The sequence below is a fragment of the Colius striatus genome, chromosome 1 (assembly GCF_028858725.1).
Source record: "Colius striatus isolate bColStr4 chromosome 1, bColStr4.1.hap1, whole genome shotgun sequence".
In the NCBI taxonomy this organism is placed as follows: domain Eukaryota; kingdom Metazoa; phylum Chordata; class Aves; order Coliiformes; family Coliidae; genus Colius; species Colius striatus.
Genome location: NC_084759.1, coordinates 181,304,833 through 181,322,719, shown reverse-complemented (window position 1 = coordinate 181,322,719; position 17,887 = coordinate 181,304,833). Strand labels below are relative to the sequence as shown.

Here is a 17,887-nt window from a genome sequence, read left to right as displayed (position 1 = left end):
GCATCTCACCACTATCTGTGGTAATAATGTTCCTTCAGAAAAGGAATCAGTTCAGAAAAGACAGTCTAAAAAACTTCAGCCAGAATGACCTAGTCCTAATCAAGTAATGAATGAATACTGAAGTTGTGCAATCATTTCTCTGCTGAATTGGTTTGGCTTGGATTTTTTTTGTTGTCTTTTTTTTGCTTTTCTGGTCTCTCTCTTTTCTTACCCCAAACTTCTTCCTGTCAAAACCTTGTATTTCAGGAGTGACAAGAGGGTAACAGTATTTTCCCTGTGCTTCCACAGCTTCTGGGACTGTTACATAACAGTTATTGCTCAGCTACAGCCATTCTGTAGACATATGGGAATATCCCTTTAACAAGGAGGATGACAGTGAACCTTGTACACATGAAGGGCAACATGGTGGAGTTCGTATTTCTCTTAGTCAAATTGATCGAATACACATTATTTATTTTCTAATATTGAGAGCACTCTGGCTACTGATTCTCCTTTGCTGGGAGTGCTTTTAACATTCCACATTAATGAGCTACTTCAGTGCCCTTTTCTAAAATAAATCAACCTATCTGAGGCAGGTTTCCATGTTTTCTTCAACCATGCAAGTTGCCTCTGAAATTACAGCTCAGGCCACAAATAGGCAATAGTCACTCCTGCACCTGTGACAGCATCCCTCCAGGCCAGAATATGAGAATTTAACGTCGTTTGAACAGGAACTCTCCTTCTCCCAGCAGGACGAACAGCACAAGCTTAAAAGAGTTCCAAAATACTCGTTTCCACATGCCTAGAGAAGCCATTTTTAGGTCACCTTACAAGTGGATTGATGGTAATTAAGAAGTTTGGCCTTTTTGCTGGAGCTACAAAATCAAATCACTGTCTCAATGAACAGTTAAAAACTCTGTGAAACATGTCTGGAATAGTTTCTCTGTAATATCATGGGGTGTGCAGAGCAGATTCATTTCCCATCTGGTATATGAATTTGTTTGCATTATTTGTTTCTATTAGCAACTACAACTTACTAGAAACCACACAAGCACACAGACAGACACAGTTCTTGTAACAAAAAAAAACCCCAAAAAACTCCTCGAAAAAGCGAGAAGCGATGGAATGGAAAACAGACAAAACAGATAAAAGTGTTTAAATCAATAGTTTGTTACATTCTTTAAAGCAACTATTTACACACAAAATTGATATTTCTTAAAGTAATGGGAATATTTAAGTTGTCTGCTTCAAACACAGTAAACTTCAGCAGGTACTCTCCTCAAATGAACTCAGCTCCTGGTTTACATAGCAAATCCCTGCAACCATGTGCAGAGCACACCCTTGACTCATTTTTAACAATTAGATATATAGATCATCATGTGTTTCCTCTTCCCTTTGACATTACAGGACAGCTTCTGTCTGACAGATCACAGAAACGAGGGGAGGCTTTTCAGGAGGAGTTTGAATGCAAGGATGGAGCCTTCCAAATCAGTTCAGAAAGGGTGTTTCACCCCATTCCATTGAGGAATGTTGCAGAAACAGCTGTGGTACTTTGTCAGCATTAGCTGGGGACAGTTGCATTTCATGTGAGTGGGGAAGCTCCAAACACAACGTATAAATAATACTGATGAAGTCATGTGTGTGTATACATACATACACTTTTTTCCCCACCCACTCCACAAATTCCATCCTGTCCCTGACACTTCTTGTCCATACAAAACCTTTTGGAATTACAGTGATACCCCAACTGCTTCAGTGGTCATAAAAACCTTTTTGTTTATCTCTTTAAGATTTTTGAGCAGCATGTTGTCAGATAGTGTCAGCAAGTTTTCTTGTGACCAAAGCTCCACAGTTTATGGTGCTACACTAAACCAAAAGGACACTAGTCCATAGAATCCCCCTTAGACAAAGACAGTTGAATAAAAAAAAAAATCAGACAAATCTTCAGAAACAATTGATACAATTTGTTGTGATTCTTCTCAATAGTGAAATTCACAGCTCTTTTCTCGTTTCTCTTTCCTGCTGTACTGCTGACTTTAATCTGCTACTGGTTATGTTTTTCTTTTACTAGAAACAGTCTTTAAGACACTCTGCCCGGTGAAGTGCTGTCTTTTTACCTAAGCATCCTCTGCCAAAGTATAAAGCTACAATTTGCTGTGGCCGAGTTGTTTCAGTAATGTAAACAAGACAAACTGTAGATAGATTTAATATCTTTTATCAGATATTCTTCTGGCACAGCTTAAAAAATTAAGCCACTTTCAAGCACAGAAGCCTATTTACAGGTAAGATATCTTTAGAATAAGAAGTGTTGGTCAGTTTGACAGTGGTTCCGTAATCACTGCAGTGAAGAAGATCATAGTTGACACATCTGAGCTGGCCTTACCCTGCACAGATCAACTTACAGAAACAGCACAACCAGGTCTGCTGCTCAGCTTCCTGGAGAGATCTGGCAGGCTTCACTGAGATCCATACTGCCTTCATTCACTTAAACCAAATTCTGGTACCTCCATGTGTCACACCTTCACTCCTGTGTATTCCAAATCCTGTGTGAATTTATTACCCATGTCTGAAACTTAATGGACTTATCTGGGAATTAAATTCTCATTGAAATGTACTCAAAAATGGAAGAAGAGACCTATGTCAAAAGAAGGTTATTTGCTGGAAGGGTGGTTGCCTGAAGAAAGGCTGTGAGCCATATCAGGTCTGTATTAAAGGCAATTTTTATTTCAGACAGAAAATAAAAGCCAAGGTGACACGTAGTCGTCTAGAATCAATGAAAGTGGGTGCCAACATCTTAGTGACATTGTAGTGGGTCTGGGATGGTAGTGATTTTCCACAGCAGCTCCTGCAGTGCTGTGCTTACTGTTGATATCAATATTATGACTACCGCTTGCACAGCATCAGGGCTGTCCCTCCAGCATTCCTTCCCCCACCTTCACCAATAGCTGTGGGTGGGCATGATCTTGGGAGGGACCATGGCCAGGACAGCTGACCCAGGCTGACCAAGGAGATATTCCATACCATATGACGTCAGCTCAGTAATATAAACTGGGGGAGAGGAGCAGGAAGGGGAGGCGAGATTCATTTCTGGCCTTCCCAAAGCAACCGCTACATGTACTGCAGCCCTGCTTCTCGGGAGGTGGCCGGACATCGCTGCTGATGGGAAGTACAGAGTAACAGCTTTATCTGCTTTTGCTTTGCTTCCTGTGCGCGCGGCTTTGCTGCTTATTTATTAAACTGCTTTTATCTCAACCCACGAGACTCCCATCTTATTTTCTCCCCTTCCCTGGCTAGCTGAGGAGGTGGGGGATAAAGCGGTGTGGTGGGCACCTGGCATCCAGCCAGGCTCAAACTACCACAGACATACACACATAAGACTCCCAGAAACATGCTTGCACACTTGTTTCTATGGGGAAGGTTGGGGTTTTCGCAGGTTTCTCACCTCTGTGTAACGATGAAAATTTGAGACTTTTCAACTGCCTCTTCTTAAGGGGTTCCTATACCTTTAGATTACATTCAAAAGAAAGTGTAAAAAGTCTATCTGACCTCTGCAACATCACTATGGAACACTGGACTGCAAGATGGCCATAATCTCCTAGGGAAAAGTCAGCAGAATTGTAAGAATCCCATGGTTGTTCTACAGAAACCTTCAACATGTCATAACAGGAGACCCAGTCTCCCTCTCTTGCTAAATCCAGCTCAGCAACACCTCTCAGCATGTTCAGAGTGTGTTCCCTGCACTCCTTCTGAGTCAGAATCTCATTAGCAAAAATCTGCTATCTCCAGTTAAATGTCTTGAAAATGCCTATCACATTAAAAGGCTCATTGCTGGATAATTCTAGATTTTAATGATTTGCACTAAAAATGGTAACATTTCCTTTTGTGACAAACCAGAAATATCGAACCATGTTTCTTCCCTTCACTTGTGCAGTTCCTTGCTTTCAAGGTTTCTGCTGAGAACTTCATAAATGTTTTACGTAATTTGTCACTTTCTGATTTATTTCTTCCTAAGTCTGAACAAGAGGCTCATTAGTGTTTAAATCTCAAAGAAGCTTTGAAGGTGTATTAGTTTTGTGGAACTGTTAGACTTTTGGTGATGCCGCTTGCTAAAACGTATCTCCCTTTCATTAAGAACAAATTGGATATGACTTCAATCATAACTGAGTGGAAATTGAAGTGCAGTATCTGTACTGTGCATGAAATTATAAGTAAAAATACCCTTTTGCCACCTTAATATCCCTTAGCTAGTAGCAGAAAGAATGAGTGTGAAATCTCCAGTGCTGCATAGTAGACTACATCATTTTAATGTTAAAATGCGAACTAGAAAAGTCCTAGAGTCTTCTCCCGTTACTGCCTTGATATCCTGATTATTTGTGTGTTTCACAAAGGTTCTTCTCAATTTACAAACGACAAACTTTGGAAAACTGAGGGAATTGATTAACAAAGTGAACTGACTGAAAAGCTCAGGAATGTAAGCGAGGAAGAGGACTGGAATTTCTTTAAACCAGAAGTACTGAATGCAACACACAATCTGCATTACACACATGGGGATACTTGTGAGAAAGGAGATTCAGCCTTATATTGACCAACCACCTAAGCAGAAACTAGATAGTGAGAAGAAGGTCACAAGCAATGAATGAAAGTACTGATATACAAGAAAAACAAGACCTTAGAGTTCTGGAAGTGTAGAGGTTATGGAGCAACTGCCACAACTTACATTTTGCAAAGGTAGATTTTGCAACGAAAGCCAAACCAAGGAAGAGCAAGCTCTTAAGTATAAGCAGAAAAAAGAATAAGCAAAAAGGTAGTAAATGAAGACTCAGTTTCATGGCTGTGCAGAGCGTGGAGACAATAGCAGGACAGATGTTAGGAGCATGTACAGCAGTGGATGCCACTGCAGCCAATAACCTTTATCTCTGAACAGTGAATGAGCCAGTCCCAGAAGCGGCCAGGCTGGCATAACTGACTTAAAGCAAGAAGATCCTCTCTCAGAAGCAAGTGACACAGTGATGAGAGAAGTAAATGCAATGCCACTACCTTAAAGAGGAGGGAAAGAACATGTGTTAATTTGGAGTCACTAGTATGCAAACAGTTACAAAATATTTTGATGGGAAGAATTTTCAAAATCATGGAGGTAAATGAGGAAAATGGAACAAGCTCCCACAGATTGCCTGTGACAGGCTAAACTGGTATCTTTGCTTGGCAAGATATCTAAAACAGTCAGAAAGGTTCACCCAGAACAGGGCTGGAAGACAGAGTTAAACAGGCAATCAGGCAGAAGAGAAATGTAAGTGACTGTGTTGGTGCAAGAACCATCGGGATGGAAGAAAGTACTGAGAGTTCCACAGAAGCAGTCCTGGAACCAAACTTCATTTAATATTTTCATATTATTGCTTGGCATAAAAATGCAAGACCAGCTAATAATATGAAGGGATTCATCTCACCTGAATCTCATTGTCTAAAAATCAGGCTTTTACTAGATAACAGTTTCTCTTTTCATAGTCAATGTAGAAACAGGCACCTCAGAGGGAAAGTCTGTCTAGAGAAGTCTAAAATAGTTCCTTCTTTACATTGCCTGTAGAGGAAGTCTGGATGATTTATAAACAAACAGCCTAACTTTCAGATAGCTACACCATGCTATTTAGTCATTGGCATAACAGATACAGCTCACAGAGAAAATACTTATTTCCTGCAATAAATGAGATGTAACTTTCTGCAATCCATCTGTACATATAGGAGAGGTTTTGGATTTATCTTGACTAGACTTGGCATTCAGCTGTATGTAATGAACACGCTCCTTACATTAACATATACCAGTTTTCTGCTCTCTAGTGGAGGCTGCTTACTTTCAAAAAGCAATGCTGGACCAAAGGTTTGTGGAGTGAGGTTTGGAGGCAGATCTCCAAGGGCCAAAAAGCATCTGCCTTTAGTTTACCTTTACAATGAACTTACAGGCTACAATATTGAGGAACAGGTGATGAAATAATAAAATACATTAGCCTCTAGTAGCCCCTGGGCAAGATTCTTACTGTTGAGATACGTATCTAGAGAGGTGATTAGGGAATTAGAACATAAATCACTTTTCTTACTTTGTAGTTCTCAGCAATTCTTCATCTCTGAGCTTTGCATTCTCAGAACTTAACGACAGAGTGCTGCACAAGGAATTACTAATGCAACTTACACGAAGCATACCAAGACCTCCAAACACAAGTTGCTTTTCTCACATGTAATCATCAAAACAAATAAAGCATGCTATTTTGAACTAGAAGGTGTCTAGTGGCTATTTAGAAAGATAGTGGCTATCTTCCTATATAGTTCTGTCCCACAGCATAGCATTTGGTGGTGGCAATCCACCATGTCACTGTTGCTCACAGAGAAGACTCACTTCAGCTAAAATTTCAGGTTGCACAATCCAGAGTAGAAGACTCTGAATGTGAAATACCAAATGAAAAAACTGTGCACACTATCAGCTTCTTTCCTTCCCCATTGTCTGCTCTCCTTTCAACAACATCACTCGTTAATCTAACACAGAAACCAGGACTTAGGTCCTCAGCAATGCTACAACAATGCTTTCTCCATACTCACTTTTGGCACATGTGGATTAAATTCCACTGCTCTGTGAATAGCTTCTACTGCATTCATCTCTGCAGTACTCAGCCCTCGCCTTGAGGCAGCCTCTGGAGAAAATCTACAAAAGCAAAGAGACGAATACATTAGGTCAGAAATGCTAGTAAGAAAAAAACAGAAAAGGAATCTAGAACATGGGCCCATGTAACCAAGCAGAGTCAATTTCCTATGCTCTCCAAACTTCCATAGCAAGTGGAAACTCTGAGTGATCTATTACGTCAAGGCCAATGAAAATCCCAGCAGAAGTGGAAAGCACGTTAGCATCTGATCATTGCAGAAAGTCAGTTCAAACAGTCCTTTCTCTGTCACTAATCTAAATTTGCTCTAGGTAACTTCCTAGGGGGCATAGTGAAGGCTGAAGGTGAAGAAAAAAGAAAACCAAAAAAACCACCAAACCCCAATGCCAAATTATTGTTGGAGTGTTTGTATTAAAAACAGGTTTGGGGAGGTTTTAGGGAGGTCCCCAACCCAATGCCCCTGGGTCAGGTTGGGATGGAAGCACGATGCAGCAGCAGTAGCAGGTGGTCTACTGGCCACAGCACCATTGAGGGTAGCATGCCCAAATTGTGGGCAAATCATCTGCCCCAGTGAATGAAAAACCAGACCATGCAATCTCTTTCTCACCTCACACCCCACGGCTAACTCCAGAGCTGTACTTGGCAGGCAGACACCACAGGGAAAGCTGTGACAACCTTAGCCCTGCCCTCCCAAGCTGGAGTCGCTGTGTAGGGAGGAAAGATGTTGCAGTAGGTACTGGCGATCTACAGGACAAAAAGAATGAAAGAAAATTACTTAGATCTTGACGTGTACATACACTTTAAAAGCAAAAACTGTCAGGATGTCAGTCAAGAAAATGGCTTTCCACTCTACTTGCTTTCCAACTTTAGGGAGGCATTCGACCCTCAGGTGCACAGACACAACTCTGCCTGGGATTTGTGTGAAGGCATCTGAGAGCAGAATCGGGATTTCTGAGCTCCATCTCACAAGGAGCTGAGCACTCTTTCAGAGCAGGTCAGTGCTCTCAAGTCCACAGGCATCAAGAAGATGTACTCAGCACCTTGGAAGGTTGAGACCCAAGAAGAAAACCATAACAGGAATGAGCGGATATTTGTGTCTCCAAAAATATGAACGTTATCTACCTCTCAGAATCCCTGACAAAGTAATGCTAAATCCACCTGCCACTATTTAAGTAGATGAGCAGTCTTCTGACAGCACTTGTAAAATGACATTGCTTCCAGTGCATCCACATTTACTTATTACCTTTTCACGGCCAGGTTTATGCAAAGTTGAAGAGATTCAGCCACACAACACCTTTTAGTTGCATCTTCACCATACTATCTAGGAAGCCAAAGCTCACCCAGACAGTATACACAGAACTGAAACAAGAACTGAATTTATACTATTTCTCTTCTTTTCTTCTTCTGTAATATTTGAAGGGCAATGTTCAATGACTTTATAATATAAAGTCATTTTGTGAATTTGCTGCAGGACTGAATTCTCCTGCTAACCCAGCAGATCGTTAGGGTGTGGGCTCAGCTAAGAGAAATCTCAAGTTAAATCAGGAATTTTGCTGGACAGTGGTTGTTAGGCACTTACTTGTCGGAGACAGCTCTGGCTTTGAGCAATGCAGCTGTGTAACATATTGTTGCTGATTTTGGTAAGCTTATATCTGTTGAAAAAAAGGGAAAAAATTAAACACCTGAAAGTGTAAAAGTCTGCAGAAAGAAAAGTGTTTGGTTGATACTCTGGAGTGTGTATGGCATATGCAAAATTACCACATGAATTCAGAATACTTTCTGGTCTTGAGACTTGTAGTCTCACATCATATGGATTTTTAAGTTTCTATCCAGCATACAGGCTCTAAAAGCCTGTGCTAATGATCTCTGGAACCGCTATTAAGCAGCAGTTGAGTTCATTAGAGAACTAATTCAAAGGCTGACATAATGGTGGCATAATGAAAAAACTCATTACCTCATACATAAATGCACAGGTAACCTGGAAAACATGAGTTTTTCCATAGTTCACAAAACTTCTAAGTAATAGCTGAGGGCTACCTTATTCGCTCTTCTTGTTTTGACACAGAAGCATTTGTCTAATATGAATCTGTGGCAGCTACACAAGTCAAGACAGCTATTTAAGCATAAACAGATTTGACTTGCAAGTAAACAACCATTAGATTTATTGTAGTTAAAGCTCAACAGTAAAATCAGGTGTTTTGCCTCTTAAGGAAATCTCGGTCCAAAATATTCACTAGTCTCTGGTAATTTTATGCTGTTCCAGAGACACACAGGAGCCATAAATCTGACTTAATCTGTTCGTTCAACTTGATTTATACCTGTTCTCTACCAGCAGATTGGCACAAAACAATCAAAAGGCAGAGAGAAATGTTGCTCAACAGACCTGAGTGGTTTGCTCCCACTGTTACTGTCTACCCAGCAGACATCATACTACATAGTGCTTTAAACATTCCAATATTCCAAGTTAAAGATTACAGCTAAATAAGAAAAAAACCCAAAACCAAACCAAAACCATCTCTCAAAGCTGGATTTTGCAAACCCTTCTTCACACTGCCTCATTATAGCTTCCCATAGTAAACAGCAAATACACAGCATAGTAAACACAAGGCACTGGAGTAGGCCCAGTGTAAAAGTGAAGAGCAGTTAATCTGACTATTGCTTTAAGAAATTATTTATTGCTCGGTTTGTCATTAAAGTAGATTAGAAAAAACAAAATTACCATAGAGATTGGTAACTTCAGGGTTAAGAGAAATTTGGGATTTACCAAATCCCAGTGCCTTGCAAAACAGGGCTCCAAAAAGGAGTTAAAAGAGAACAAGCAAGTCATATCTCAGCAGTCAGCATCCTTCACTTGTTAATAGTTAAGCAGAACATTGTTCTGTTAGACAGAAAACATTGCCAGAATGACTAAGGCACTTTGAAAATGCTGCCTGCTAAATCCTTTCTATTGTCTTTCCATGCACTTGTGGTTAGGTACGAGATGTAAAGATCTTATTGTAGGCTCCTCTATAATATATTCCAACTATAAATTCACTGGAGTATGTAACTGTAGTGACTGAAGTAATTAAAATCAACAGTGCACAATGGTTTGGGTGATAGACATGTAAATTATTCCCCTAATAGAAGCTAGCTACAGACACAGGTGTGAACACACCTTCAATGACATATGGAGAAAATACTTCTAAGCACCTTACATAACCCTGCTTGTATCAGGTTTTCCTCAACATTAGGAGTGACAAGTTATTTCCACTAAACAGAAATGACCTTTCTCAGGATGACTCGTCAGTCTCTCAGTATAAACCTTATTCATCATATCATCAATGGAGTGAAACGTAGAGGAATGGAAAAGAAAAAATCAAAATCCCAAGAAAACCAACAGTGTCCTGTCATAAGGTTTTGACCTGGTCAACAGAATACCTTATTTTCCCCTTACCTGTAAGGATTCCTCTGAGACGTCAAATCACCATTACCTCACGGAAATATTTACTTCTGCATCGGTTCAAACCTAGTAACACTGGCTCTGGATCTGACCTTTACAAAATTTTGCATGAATGACACAGAACAAGAGCTGTACCTAGAAATCCCTGGAAAGACATTTTTCTAGGGAAAAGGCAAACTCCAAGTATAAAAAAAAAGGACCAAGAGAACATTCCCTGATGGGATGCACCCCCGGGTGCTGAGGGAGCTGGTGGAATTCATTGCTAAACCACTCTCCGTTATCTTCAGTAAGTCGTGGAGAGCAGGAGAGGTGTCTGAGGACTGGAGGAAACCAAATGTCAGTCCAGTCTTCAAAAAGGGCAAGAAGGAGGATCTGGGTAAATACAGACTGGTCAGCCTCATCTCTATCCCTGGAAAGATGATGGAACAACTTTTCCTGGGTTGCTGTCTCCAGGCATTTAAAGGACAAGAGGGTCATTAGGAGCAGTCAGCATGTTTTTTTACCAAAGGGAAGCCACGTTTGACCAACGTGATAGCCTCTTATGAAGATGTAACCAGGTGGATAGATGGTGGCAGTGCAGTGGATGTGGTTTACCTTGATTTCAGTACAGCATTTGACACCATCTCCCACAGCATCCTGGCAGCAAAAGTGAGGAAATTTGGGCTGGATGATCAGGTGGTGAGGGGGGTTGTTAACTGGTTGAAGGGAAGAAGGCAGAGAGTTGTGATCAATGGAGCAGGGTCTAGTTGGAGGCCTCTATCTAGTGGAGTCCCTCAGGAGTTGGTGCTGGGACTGGTACTGTTCAATATATTCATTAATGACCTTGATGAGGGAACAGAGGGCTCTGTCAGCAAGTTTGATGATGATACTAAACTGGGGGGAGTGGCTGACACATCAGAAGGCTGTGCTGCTATCCAACAAGACCTCGACAGGCTGGGGAGTTGGGCAGGGAGAAATCTACTGAAATTCAACAAGGGCAAGTGTAGAGTCTTGCACCTGGGAAAGAATAACCCCATGTACCAGTACAAGTTGGGGAATGAACTGCTGAATGAACTGCTGGCATCTGTGAAGGGAAATGTGGTGAGCCAAGGTAAAGCTCAGGTACACCACCGAAGTCACTCCTACAGAAGAAATGGGATTTCTCAAGGAATATTTTGTTCAAATCTGATCACCACAACAAAAGTAAACAAAAAAACTGAATTGGTTTTGTAGTAATCCAAATGAAATAAAGTCTGAGAGAAGACAGAAGTGTTCCCTATGCATACCCACAAGGAACATCAGGAAAACAAAAGAGCTGTTTAGGTAGAGGATGATGTTAGCACAAGAATGAGTAGTTTAGAATTAAGTTTAGGCTGTAGATTAAAAGCAGGTTTCTGAGAAGTACATTTTTGAGGGAGATTTCCAGGTAGAATAGTGGAGCAAACAAAACAAGTAATTCTAAGATGGAGTTTGCACAGTTTATGGAAGGGGTAATATCACAGAATCACACAATGGTAGGAGTTGGGAGGGACCTCAAAAGATCATCTAGTCCAATCCCCCTGCTAAGGCAGGTCCACATAGATCAGGTCACTCAAGAACACTGTCTAGGTGGTTTTTGAAAATCTCCATAGAAGGAGACTCTACAACCTCCCTGGGCAGCCTGTGCAAGGGATCCCTCACCCTTACAGGAAATAAGATTTTCCTTAAGTGGAGCTTTTTGTGTTACTGGCTGGCTAGATGAGGAGAAAGCAGCGAATGTCATCTACCTTGACTTCAGCAAGGCTTTTGACACTGTCTCCCGTAACATCCTCATCAGAAAGTCCAGGCAGTGTGGCTTGGATGAGTGGACAGTGAGGTGGATTGAGAGCTGGCTGAAGGACAGAGCCCAGAGGGTGGTGATCAACAGCAAAGAATTGAGTTGGAGGGCTGGGGCCAGTGGAGTTCCACAGAGGTCGGTTCTGGGGCCAGTCTTGTTCAACATCTTCATCAACAACCTGGATGAGGGGACAGAGTGTACCTCAACGAGTTCACTGGTGATACCAAACTGGGAGGACTGGCTGATTACCCAGAAGGCTGTGCTGCCATTCAGCGGGATCTCGACCGGCTTGAGAGTTGGGCAGAGAAGAATCTCATGAGGTTCAACAAGTGCAGAGTCCTGCATCTGGGAAGGAACAACCCCATGCATCAGTACAGGCCTGGGTCGAACTGCTGAAGAGTAGCTCTGCAGAGAGAGACCTGGAAGTCCTGATTGATAAGCTAAACATGAGCCAGCAACGTGCCCTCATGGCCAAGAAGGCCAATGACATCCTGGGATGCATCAAGAAGAGTGTGGCCAGCAGGTCAAGCGAGGTTCTTCTCCCCCTCTACTCTGTCCTGGAGTACTGTGCTCCTCAGCTCAAGAGGGACAGAGAACTGCTGGAGAGAGTCCAGCGCAGGGCCACCAAGATGATCAGGGGAATGGAACATCTTTCATAAGAGGAAAGGCTGTGGGAACTAGGGCTGTTTAGTCTGGAGAAGAGGAGATTGAGGGGAGATCTTATTAACATTTATAAATATCTCAAGGGTGGGTGTTGGGACATCCCTCTTTTCTATAGTAGCTAGCAACAGGACAAGGGGTAATGGGATGAAGCTGGAACACAAAAAGTTCCACTTAAACATAAGAAAAAATTATTTCACTGTGAGGGTGAGGGAGCCCTGGCACAGGCTGCCCAGAGGGGTTGTAGAGTCTCCTTCCCTGGAGGTCTTCAAGATCTACCTGGACATGTTGCTATGCGACCTGATCTAGGTGAACCTGCTTCTGCAGGGGGGGTTGGACTAGATGATCTGTAAAGGTCCCTTCCAACACTACCAGTCTGTGATTCTGTGTTCCAGCTTTTGTCTGTTACCCCTTGTCCTATTGCTGGACACTAGAAAAAAAGTGTTGCACCATACCCTTGACATACATTTAGTAAACATATCATGTAGTTAACACAAACGAGGAGGACCTGACTCACCCAGCAGGGCTCTTCCAGTACTACACTCCTAATGAGCAAGCAGTAAATATTTGACAATAATACCTACAGTCCCTTGGCTGTGGAAGAAATACATACAAATGTTCATGTTTATGTTGCTGTGGAGATAGACCTCAGAGGGTCCACATCCACTTCCCTTCAAAAGTGTTTGCCTTTTTGTTTGCTCCTTGTTAGACCATAGGTATTTGATTCTGCTATATTCTAGTCTGATCACTAAAATACTTAAAAATCCTCATGTAATTTAGGCTCCATGTGTAAAATTGGACCCTTGTATTTCAGAGAAAAGCATAGAACAATTATGTTTGGTTACAACTTGGATTTAGCATGTGAACTGGGTCTAAACTAGCCCTAGGAGATATGTTCTCTGTCAGGAATCAAAGTGAAGTTTTCCATAAATGACTGTGTCCAGCTCTGTGAGCCATCTGGCAAAGTATCTTCACATATACTGTTTCCCACCCTCCTGTGATTACTTGTGGAGGTCCCACAATGTGTTGAAAGATGTGACTATTCTGTTGTCAAAACCATCACGACATTTTTTACTAATAAGCACTGATGTGTCAGCTTTAAAAAGGCTCTCCCTCTTCCTTATATCTTTAAACAGAACACAAAATAGTCCAGACTTAATTTCTGAGATTCCTTTTGACTAGCCCAAATCAGCTATGGGAGGGTAGGAAAAGTCTGTTACTGGTCATTTGTGTCTTAAGTAGTTGCTTGTGAGAGTAAACTAATGGAAAGATGCTATGGATAGACTTGCAACCATATTATCACTACTTCTCTGCTAGAAGATAATCAGAATATTGGGGGGTTGGACTAGATGATCTCTAAAGGTCCCTTCCAACCCCTACCATTCTATGGTTCTATGATTCCATGACTCTAAACAGGTTGTAGGATCTATTATTCTTATAAAATCGAAACTAAACCAAGAAATTTTTAATCTGGATATGGACTGGTATAACATTCCATATACAAGCCATCCGAAAGCCCTAAATGTGAAGACAGGCACATTGCAATTACTTTAGTCATTAATAAATGCAAAATTTATGTCACTGATCAGGTATTATTCCCTATTTTGACCCTAAATTGTATGTTATACCCAAGTCAATAATACAGACTTCTGTGGGCTTAACTTCAGGTAGATGAATAACCTCACTGACATTAATAGGGCTTAAATACTTGCTGAAATAAACTGTGGATCTGGGGCCACAATTAGCACAATAAGATCCCTCCAGTCAAACTGCCAGTTTTTCTTCAAGCAGCACTGGAGAGAGATTACATTAGGGTGCTGGAATCATTCTCATATTTCCAGATATGTAACTGAAAGCACAGAAAAACCTATTAGAAGTTATGTGAAGACAGAAAAAAATGGTGCAATGCAGGACATATATTGTTCTATGGCTTGGGGCTGAAGCCCAGCTCTGATTTTCTCTCCCTCAGCCTGCCTGTAGACCCCAGAGTTTAAGTGATAGGCCAACACTTGCCCTGTCAGCACAAAACTCCCACGGTTCTCTGGCACCTGCAAACTAGATTGTCAGCTCTTGCACAGGTGGTAGGAAGAATTACTTATGAGAAAGACTGAAAGTACTCTAGCAAATAAATACGTGCAGGGTAGATCAGTGATGACAGAAAAGAGACACAGTCATCTATAAAGACACAAACATTAAGTAAGAAAGCGAATTAAGCTGATATAAATGGTTAAAATGGGATGGAATTCAATAAAGGAAAGTATGAACTGAGTATCAGGGGAAAAACACTTTGTCAAAAAGATCTAATATCCTGTAGTATTGTCTCCCATGAGAACAGTCACTGCGTTTTTCCACAAAACATGGTATAAAACATGCTGGAGGGAGCAAAGCTATGAATACAGTGATCTAACACTTGCTTTGTGTTTGCAAAATAAAGCAGCTCCTATTTTCTGTACTTTTAACACTCTTCCTCAGTGGTGGGAAACACCCCAATCAAACACAAGCACATAGCCACTGTGTATGTTAAGGTCTGGATTTTGGTCCCCTGATAGGATGGAAAAAAACATTTGAGCACAAACATAAAGTGTTTATTTTGCCATGACCACAACTAAAATTAAACTGTTCAGTTATGGAAAGATTTTGAAGGTCACTGCTGGATGTAAACACTTCATATGCAACTCTTGCATAGACGCATATCTCAGTGACCAGGCAGGTGTTGGCCCCTTTGATTTGACCAAGTTCAATCCTAAATGCATACAGAAGGGAAGGAATAATTTCTCTTCCTATAGGAGATTAGAAAGAGCAAGATTAGTATAATTAGTTTAGACTTTTTGTGCTTTTACACAAGCAGGAGAAACAAAATCCCACAGAATGGTATGGAAAAAAAAGGAGACCAGATGGTATGAACAGACACAGAACTGATGCAGAGACTGAGCTGGAGTGACAAGTGGTTTTGACATAGAGGAAGGAAAAGAGTTCTTAGAAGTTGAAAGAGATGTAACAGGGGAAAAAATGACAAACTATTCTCTTGATACTGCTGTTACACAAACTGGAGTTCTCACCTGATTTGCATCTCTCAGACAAGGTAGACTAGGCTTTGGTATGACCTTAACTAGAAGGCACTTTCTCTTGAAGTCTCTTTCAAAGAAAAAAGAGATTATAAAATTGTGTGCATGAGGCAATGGTTGCTTCCACATTGCCACTTGCTACATCTTTAATTCAGAAGAAAGCCCTTTCTTGCACTTAAAAAATCTACCCAATCAGCTCTCCCAGGTAGAATATCTCCTCAAACCCACCAAACATACTCACGGCAAGTAATGAAAGCTGATGGAGTGGAGTTGTGATCTCAAATATATACCTATACACAGAACCCCTGGAGACCAGAGCTAATATAACTGAAGAGTCTATGCAATTGGTTAATCAATCTACAACTCTTTACAAAAGGAATTCCTTCAAGTGTAATTTCCTCAGTCTGTAAGGACAAGAGAAAAATGGACAGAGGACTGGAGAAAGGAGAGTAGCCTGAATAGGCTATGCTGTAGAGAACTAATTTCTCCACATTAACTGTTTGGGTTTCACTAAGTTAACAGTATTCCAAGACAAAGAAGTTAGTTTCCAAAGTTTGGTTTTTTTTCAATGGCCTGCATTTTGTTTTGATACTAATTAAAAGTAGAATTCTTCAAAGTAAGCCATTACCAAATAAAGAAGTGTCATAGTGTCATAGCCTAGAGTAGAATGAAACCTTTTGTATTTAACAAACATTTTCTTTCTATGTATCCTTTGGTCTAAATTATCTTCTCCAGTGAACTCTGAATTTGAGGCCCTGTCTACAATAGTGACATAGATTTTCTCCTCCTTTGCCAGGGGTAAGTGAAAGAGAAATCTATACACAATCACAGAATCGTTTTGGTTGGAAAAGACCTTTAAGATCATCAAGTACAACCACTAACCTAACACAGCCAACACTGTATAAGGTGTTGCTCCTGCAAGCCAGAAGACTGGTCTTACTGCAAAACACTGTCATTTTAAAAAATGAAAGCAAGGACAGGTTTAGGGAGGAACCATTGCATCACTATGACTAAATACACAGGCATTCATTATTTTAAATCTGACTTTCAATTGCCATAAAGGTCTGATTTTTCACACAGTACCCAGGTTACCAGATAACAACAATCAAAGCAACTGGCTGCACAAGGAAGTTAATAAATCATTTGCCCTAAGCATCACAAGAAGAAACCTACTCCACTGGAAAATAAACCATTTAAAAAGCAAGGAAAGAGGAGCTTTACTGTGAATTCCAGAAGCTTATTCCATCAAGAACAGTCTCTTTAGCAGCAATAACTATTTTTGCTGTAAATAACACAGATATGTGTTAAATGAGAGCCAAAAAATCTTTTCAGAATCCAACAGTATTTAGGTCATCTGCACTCTACTGACAGACACTGAACTCTGAACCCATAATGATGTAGCTCAGCAACAGTGCATGCTGTCCCACTTAATGAGGCCCTTTTTCCATGAATAATCAGTATGGACATCAGCTCTGTTGCCAGGTACATAATATAAACACAATTTAACACATGGCTTTTGGTAAAGCTGTGTGTCTGCTTGCAGAGGCTGAGGTTTTGCATAATGTGATCCAACTTTTTAGCCCAGGGTGGGGGCAGACAGCTCAAGGAAATAATTTGTTCATATGTTATCAAAATACAATAAATCAGCTTTGGTCTTAGTCAAAAAAAGTCAGTGGAGTGGGACCAACAGAAACTACAGATAGGAAAGCATAAATGAGTTCATTGTTTTATATTCCAATAAATCTTGCAACACATGAAGCTGATGAGTTCTAAAATGAGCTGAGACTCCCTGAGATGGGCCTTCTGAGACTCATGAACTGCAAGGGTTACACTGGTTAAGCCTGTGTTTGCTGAGTGCTTGTGCATACCTAGTCTATACACACAGTTTTGTTTCTATATCACAAAGCATGAGTTGAAACTGCATGGATTCAAAGTAAGAAGAGTTTTACTTCAAAAAGCCTCATTTGTTATATTTATGACATCAGTTTGGACTCTATCAGATGCTTTTAAGAAAACAAAATGCCCATTCAGTTTTCACCAACTTCCATTACACAATGTGCCACCATGGTATTGTTTAGAACTAGGTATCAGGGCTTTAGCGTGCAAAAGAAGAGCTGGCCCAGGAGTTTAGTCTGAAATTTGGGAGGGTATGGCTTAATTCCCTGTTCTGTCACAGTTCTGCTATTTCCCAGGACTTTTATCTCATAACTACCTTAAAGACTAGAAGGTATCAACGCATCCTGTGGTACCTGGTGCATAAAAATGGGCATTTCTAGTCACTTGCTTCTTAACATGTCAAGATAAA

At 40.9% G+C, this 17,887-nt stretch overlaps 1 protein-coding gene across 4 annotated transcripts in view; it reads right to left on the bottom strand.

Annotated features, from left to right (window-relative positions):
- The window catches only part of ST7 (suppression of tumorigenicity 7), a 147,521-nt gene that overhangs the window by 18,007 nt on the left and 111,627 nt on the right, over positions 1–17,887 (bottom strand). For all 4 annotated transcript variants that reach the window (XM_062017730.1, XM_062017740.1, XM_062017722.1 and 1 more), the window contains 2 exons: positions 8,203–8,275; positions 6,565–6,667 (listed from right to left, as the gene is read on the bottom strand). In XM_062017730.1, the coding sequence (XP_061873714.1) occupies positions 6,565–6,667; positions 8,203–8,275 (176 nt within the window). The remainder of the gene's footprint in view (positions 1–6,564; positions 6,668–8,202; positions 8,276–17,887) is intronic.